General features: G+C 42.9%; 1 protein-coding gene across 1 annotated transcript; it reads right to left on the reverse strand.

Moving 5' to 3' along the window:
• Window positions 1–4,934: 4,934 nt before the first annotated feature.
• On the reverse strand, window positions 4,935–7,447 carry HSPB3 (heat shock protein family B (small) member 3). The gene is given in 4 exon segments (XM_033957702.1): window positions 4,935–5,319; window positions 5,321–5,486; window positions 5,528–5,781; window positions 7,331–7,447. Coding segments are annotated over 4 exon segments (615 nt in total). The 3' UTR covers window positions 4,935–5,241.
• Window positions 7,448–7,958: the final 511 nt, after the last annotated feature.

A 7,958-nucleotide genomic window follows, 5' to 3' on the forward strand; every position in this document is an offset into this window, starting at 1 on the left:
TGACATCTAAATCCAATTTTGGACATTTTGGGAAAATTACTATTTTCAAACCAGAAAAACATCTTATATTTTTATTTTTTTATAAATGGCCATTTTTTAAATGTGTTTGTTCTCAGTGTGTCTATCTTTTTTGAACCATCCAAAAGAAAAACGCATGAAAATACAATCATTGAGATGTAGGAGGTTGCCTGCATTCTTGGAAGACTGGCCACACAGACATACTAGAAGAGCGGTGGAGCACTCTAGAGGGCAATGCATTGATCTTCAAATAAAAGATCCCAGGTACACATCTCACCATAAAGCCCTTTAAAACTCACAACCTACTGTCCCGGCCTGCCAGCTACTAGCCCTGCCTGCCAGCCACTAGCCCTGCCTGCCGTGTCCCTGCCTGCCTGCCAGCCACTAGGCCTGCCTGCCCTATGCCCTGTCCCAGCCTACCACTAGACCACCAGAGGCGGGACAGGGTACATAGCCTGGCAGGAGGAGGAACAGGGTTCAGAGCTTGACAAGGAGTGTGGGGTTGAGTACAGAGCCTAGCAGGGAGAATTTGGTTCAGAATGTGTTTTTTTTTCTTGTTTCCCTCCTCTAAATTTAGAGTGCGTCTTATGGTCAGGTGCATGTTATAGAGTGAAAAATACAGTAGGCCCTGATTTTGTAAGCAGTGCCTGCTGCAGCAGTATACCTACAAAATGAGTGCCTACTGTGTGTCAATTACTGACAGGCACAACTTCCAAAATCACGGCTCCCAAAGACCCTAGGCACCAAAAATGTAGGTCAGGGTTTTACAGGCCTACATTTGCGGTGCCCAAGGTCCTTCCTAAATTATAGCCAGTGGTATGTAGGGCAATGCCGGATAAACCATCTTAGGTATCATTGTTATGCTTTGGGCCTAGTTTAGGCTAATCATTTTCACTTCCACCAGCATCTTGGAATTGCACAGGCTTCTTGTATGTTAGCCAAGCAAGGCCCCTCTTAGAATGTGATATTAGAAGTCTCCAGCATGGACCTGTGGCAGTGAGTGCCAGGCTACCTTATTTCAAGGGCGATTTATGATGACATCGGACAGATACTGTAGGACATTTTGGTATTTGACCACCACCTGCCGCCCCCCCCTCACCCCCCAGTAACTTTAAAAAATCTGTTGCTGAGGACCAAGCATCTGATGCAGAGCAAAAATAAACTTTTCATTGTGCCTCACCTCATCCACTTCTCTACTCTTGCAAAAATAACCTAAAGCTCAGGACTCTTTTCACCCCCTCCTTCTTCCTTCCTGCCCCTCCTTCCCTCCACCTGTCACCCTTCTTCGTTCTCCACATCGCGGTGCCTCTTTTTATTAAACTACGCTAGTGGTTTGTAGTGCCGGGAGCTGCACTGAATGCTGTGCACTGCTCCCAATGCTCATAGGAACTCTATGAGCGTCGGGAACAGCGCAGGGCATTCAGCGCAACTCCCGGCACTATAAACGACTAGCACGGTTTAATAAAAGAGGGCCTAAGAACCAGACCTTTGCCCTATCAGCAGCAATAGCCAGTCTAGCAGGACTGAGCCCTCTTCACCCGGTGGCGACTGAGTGAGGATGGGTGCCTGGCGCTCCCTGACAACAATCTATCTCATCGCGGGATTTCTCCTGCCAGCAGCGCTCACACACTCCAGACATACAACCAGAGCCAACGGCTCCAGCTACTGCTGCTGCCATTGCAGCAGCCCCCTCGCCGCAGCTAACCCAGTCATGCAGGGTGGAGTAGAAACACGAAATGTGTCGCAACCAATCAGAAAGTGCAAGCCGGCAAGCGCAGTTGGGTGATTGTCAGCCGCTTGCCTCCTGGGAGTTATAGTAGAGATACTGCGATGTTCTGGTCTACAGTTTTTCAAAAGGCTGAGGGCTGGAGAGTTTTGCTCCGTGAAGTTGTGGGGGTGTTTTAAAATGGTACAGGGGAGGGTAAAAATTTGTATCTTCGCTGCATAAGACACACCGACATTTTCACCCACTTTTGGGCGGAAAAAAAGGTGCATCTTATGGAGTGAAAAATACGTTTAGTGCACAATAGTGCATAATAATAAATAATTCTGAAAACATGGAGGGCAGTTTAAACAGGGGCTATGAGGGAATGTATAGGAAGATACTGATCTCCTTAAAATATACTGCTTCACAGAACCACCTTAAGAGACCTAGGCCTGGAGAACGTAGCCAGGAGGGTTTAATTCAGCCAGGGGAAATGAAAGCCCATGCCTGGAACAGGCTACCTGAATCAATATGTAGTGCTCCCTCCCTAGCAATGTTCAAATCCAAGCTAAAAGCACACTTTTTAAAATCTGTTTTCAACTCCTAACTCCGACTCACTGCTGTCAGATACCTATGCGCACTGTATCATTTCCTCTACCATAATCTCCACAACCCCAAAATTTTCTGTCTAAATTAGATTGTAAGCTCTTCTGAGCAGGGAACGTCTATTGTATGTTAAAATGTACAGTGCTGCGTACGCCTTTCAGCGCTTTAGAAATAATAAATAGTAATACCGGAACCAGCAAGTCCCAATTGTTGAAAGTCCAACTCCAGACCTATATGTTGAAATAAAAAAACAAAGGAAGAAAATTTTTGGCATTAATTAATAGTATTTATCTTCTTCTAATCTATAGCCCCAGAGTCAGATACAATCGGAGAGGGTGAGCTGAAAATCCATCGATGATCATGGTATGAAGTAAGGATAGAATTTTGAATGAGGGCCATTGAACTTTGAAAAAGTTGTTTTCCAAACTTTCTTTCTACTATTCTTTACTGATTTTTATAAGAAACTGAAATACTTGAAAAAGCTCATTAAAAATTTAAATGGGAAGGCAAGTCGATGGAGAAACAAGAGATACGTCTTCATTCAATGGAAAACGAAAAACTGATGACCTCGCCAGCTGGCACTCGTGTATGCGCAATGCGTGCAGTGTAAAAGCTTGTTAAAAACTTAAAGTAATACTACACTTTCACTTTCCGTACCGGGGTTTCATGGATAACGTCACCCACATGTGAGAATATGCTGCCTGCTTGTCTAAGGATAATCTAGCGCTATGTGCTATTCTATAAACTGCACCCAACTCAGCGCCATTTATAGAATAGCACTCAGTGCTCAGTTTTGTTGCACCCAAATTTGGGCACCATTTACTGACCCTGGTCCTTTGTGTGTAAATTCCTTGCAGTTACAGGAGGAATATTCTGGGCCAAGCTGAGAAATGGTGTAGTCAAGGACGTCTGGGGAAACCCGGACATGTCCTCTTTTTAGAGGACTGTCTGGGTTCTCAGATGGACTTTCCAAAACCTGGCAGTCTGTGCAGGTATTGGAAAGCCCCGAGCTCCGGCTGCATCTGGAGGGCCTTTAACAAGCATGCACGGATGTCACATGCATCTGTGCATGCTGGAGGCCCTCCAGTCCAGATGTGGCCTGGAGGTAGGAAAAAAAAAAAGAAACAAGGCGGAGGCGGAACAAAACAAGACAGGACTGGGGTGGAATGGAGAAGGCCATGCATCCAGATTTGTCTGTCGTTAAATATGGTAACCTTAGTTAAGGAAAGTAGCACAATAGAACTGAAACTGCCTTTTGAAGGAAAGTATAAAATCTAGAGATAAAGGAGAATATGGGTCTTCCTTCCCTAGAAGAGATGTAGAACTTCAGTGGGGCCATCTGAACCTTGGCTCTCTGTTCTGGAGACTCCTAGTGTATACTGTAAGGAGAAGCCTGTTCCCAAAGAGAACAAACTGATCAAGGGTTGCCAGTCTGATCTATAGTTGTCTCCCGAGGCACAAGATCAGTGGGGAACCCTGATCTAGATTATCAGAGAGAGGCAGAGTGAAGCTGCTGCTAGTATATAATTTGTATCAAAGAATGGATTTGATGCTATGGATTTGTGGAGCTGGTGATCACTGAGACGTTGAGAAGGGTGCTGGGTCCAAGTCTTAGGTGTTGCCTGACCTGCCTGATATCAAGGAAGGGGGCACAGAGGAACAAAGAGCTGATAGAGAGAGGTGTAACTGGAGTAAAGAATATCTGTTTGCTTAACCTAGACCCAGAAGCTACAACATAACTATGAAAGACTGGTAAGAGGACACAGGCTGATTAGCTTCAAAGAGAAAGCAAGCACTTAAGGAAGAGTAAGGGGTACAACACGTGTCCAGGATGCCAAGAGATATACAAGATGCTGTAGATACATGAGAATAGAGGAGGAAGCAATTCTCAGAAGAAACCAAGAGTTTTGAATCCATTGAACCTTTTTGATATTTTTGCAGCTATTTTACTTTGTATTTATAGTAAATCATTTACTTCATTGTTTTCATATCTATTTTTTTGTATATATTAGCATATTTTGGAGTGTCCAGTAAATAATAATAATAACAACTTTATTTTTATATACCGCCAGCTCGGTGGAGTTTGGTGTTTCATCCTGCAAGTTAGTGCAGACTAGGATCATTACTACACATATTTACTGTGTTAGTGGTTAACACAATGAAAACTTCTATGTTAACTTCAAAATGCAGTCCCCGCCAATACATGCTTCCTAATATGAATTTCTTTGCTAAGGAACATGCTTTAAAAACTGCATTAAGCACCTAGCGCAGCCTAGGAAATAGGGCCCTAAACTTGTACCTGAAGCAATGGACGGGTGAAGCCAGTTGTCCAAGGTCACAAGGAGCATCACTGGAAGCATCCCTGGTTCTCAGTCCACTGCTCTGATCATTCGGTTACTCTTCTTCTCTCACTACCAAGTTACACTTTAAAATAATCCTCTAAACCAGGGGTGTCCAACCTTTTGGCTTCCCTGGGCCGCATTGGCTGAAAAAAATGTTTCTGGGGCCGCGCAGCAAGACAGAGGAGGGAGCCAGCAATATGGTAAACACCCGGGGGCAGCAGAGGAAAACACTGCATCGCCCTCGACTGGGGCTACACAAAATACTTCACCGGGCCACAGGTTGGACACCCCTGCTCTAAACATTACTTTGTGATAGTTTTACATACACGTTTCTTATAAATAGGCTGATGTATGTACTTCAATATCCAGATGCTTAACTAGTGTAACTGTTCACAACAAACAATTTTTTTTAAAAAGGCAACACTAAAATGTGATTTACAAAATCAAAGAATTTATGCACAAATCTTGGTTTTATGTCCTTTGTAAATGTGAAGCTTTTGCAGATATTCTATATTTAATTAATAGTACGTATTGTGAAAAAATACTCCTTTGCTAACAGTAACTGAAGCTTTACTTGGTTTGCAAGAGATCCTTCAATTTCACAGCCAAAATTCCGTCATGACAGAAAACAGCAGACAAATCTGGAACCCTGAATTCCAGTTGGCAACTTGTAGGTTCTAATGAAACTTCTTGAGACAAAGCCACGTTCATCCATCCTGCAGCCATCATGAGCTTTGATCAGGATCCAACCTTTGAAAATCTGAGTCATTATGTCTTCTGGACGGAATTGCACTACATCCAGTAAGACCTGGAAGCTAGGCCTTTTGTCTTCTTCTGTGAGGCTGTGCAGAACTGCTGGCTCTCTCTCTGCTGCATATATGTCCTGTCTTGGGATGGCCCAGGTAAAGCATACAAAGAGTGGTCCAGCCTGCACATTTCTTGATCTCATTCAGCAAACTGCTTCTGATAGCGTGTAGGAGTTTCCACCCAGTGTCTGACTGGGTGCTCTTCCTTCCATTGCTGGAAGAATGCTGAAAGGATTCTTTGTTGCTTTGCTCTTTCCAGCAAGCAGAGAGTGAGGAACAGATTCCAGCACTGAACTTTCCTAAGCTGCAAATTTCTGCAGCTCCCAAAGCAGTTTATCAGTTGATGCAGGCTTTATTTTTAGTACTGGCAAAATCTTACTGATGTCTTTTGGTTTATCTCAGTACCATGAAATTTTCATCATCTATTTATAAACTTACAACAGATAAGAGCTTTGTTCAGAGCAGGACTTTAAAACTCTTGCAGTCAGAAAGTTGGTTATTCTCAAATGAAAATGTTTGTTCAAAAGAATGATACCAATTTAATTTTTGCAAAGTCTTTTTATTTTTTTAACCTGTTAACTTCAGGACAGCAGGAGCTGTATTTTATATATTTCCACATTTTCAAATAGGTTTGGTTTATTTCATATCCTCTTTCTACCCATCTCTGGGTGTTCAGAGTTAGGTAAGCATAGTTCTCCATTCTATCTAGGATCTTTTTTATTTTCGAGAGAATAGTATAGAGGTTTGCCTTTGAGTTCTGTAGCCCTCAATCCCAATTTTCCTTGATGCTGTCCTAGTACTAGTTAAGTAATGGTCCCCAAACTTCTCTCACACATGGTCAATGTATCTTGAAAACCTGAAAGGCTGGCGATTCCCCAGGACAGCTTTGGGAGCTAGGTCATGCCATGCTTAGTTTCTAAGATCTACCATTCAGGATCTAACCAGGGAATAGTGATAAATGCAAAACAGAAGTATTCTGGAACTTTTGCATAAAATAGACCTGAAATTTAAGGATCAATATTCAAATGAGATTCTAAATTTGAACTCATAAATTTCGTTAGAAGACAATGGAAACCACTCTTGCATCATGAAAGAAAACCATGAAAGGGGTCCCCTCATTGTGTGTTTGCCAGGAGTAAACTGACTCAAAAGCACATTTGGATCTGGAAATTTGTGTACTATTTTCATCCAAACTTAGGAGCCTAAGTTTTCTGCTGAAGATTCATCTTAATTTAAATTAAAAGTTATGGGATCATTATTCAAAACAATTTAACTGACCAGAAATGACTCTTATATGTAAATCACTTGTTTGGGGCTAACCAGTCATTCCCAGTCGCACTTAACTGGATAGCACTGCTGAAAATGTCCAGTTAGTGCCCAACTTAAAAAGTGTGAGGGGGGTTGGGATCTTTCAGAAATTTCAAGGGGCAGGAATTCAGCAGAAAGCTGCTATTGCCTTGTGGATCCCCCTGAAGTTTCCCTGTGGTTTGGTGGGCTTAGTTTCATGTGGGGATCTACGTTGACCTATCTGGCCATTGTTTTGCCAGTGGCTTCCTTCTATATATCTGTAGTCAGAAGTAGGTCTAACTCTTTCCTTACTGTTGTGATGGTGTATATTGAGAGATGTTTGAGTCTCCTTGTCATTTACAAAGGGTTTAAGAAAGGATTGGACAATTTCCTGCTGGAAAAGGGGATAGAGGGGTATAGATAGAGGATTACTACACAGGTCCTGGACCTGTTGGTCCGCTGCATGAGCAGACTGCTGGGCATGATGGACCTCAGGTCTGACCCAGCGGAGGCATTTCTTATGTTCTTATGTTCTGGCTTGCTGTCTCTCATTTGTGCAATTGCACCTCCTTCAGGGCTGCAACTTCCAAGCACAGCTCAGCCACCAGGGTCTGCAAATCCTTCTCTTCGTCTATATTCACCACAGTAGCCATTACTTCTCTCTCAACCTTTGGAATAGGCATAGTACTATCCTGTGCTCTCAAGGAGGCTATTTTTTTTTTTTTTTTTTTTTTAATGCCTAATAGACTCTGTTAAGCAAGCCACTTCATTTATGTGGGCAAAAGTCATGGCAGGTGGTTTAGGTTTTCTTTGCCTCTACCAAAGCCAGACTTACTGTCTCCTGCTCTACCTCATCTCTGATCTCTTTGAGCAACTGTAGAAACCTAGGATGGTTTGTTTTCTTGTCACAGAGCCTCAGGTGCATGATCATTCTGTCAGCATTGTGATCACCTCTTATTAGTAGTTCTATCGTGGCAGAGTTTTTCTTGAGGGTGCTAGGCCATCCTTTCTGACTATTCTCCTGAGCAGAGCTTCTAGCCTCCAGACATAATCTGAAAGTTTTTCTTCCTCTTATTGACATGTGCTTCTAAATTGAAAACAGGACAGGCCCACTTTCTGCAGTACTAATTGTACTTTCTAATGCTTCTAAGCCAGCGGTCTCAAACTCACGGCCCAAGGGCCACATGTAGCTCC

The sequence above is a fragment of the Geotrypetes seraphini genome, chromosome 1 (genome assembly GCF_902459505.1).
Source record: "Geotrypetes seraphini chromosome 1, aGeoSer1.1, whole genome shotgun sequence".
Taxonomy (NCBI): Eukaryota; Metazoa; Chordata; class Amphibia; order Gymnophiona; family Dermophiidae; genus Geotrypetes; species Geotrypetes seraphini.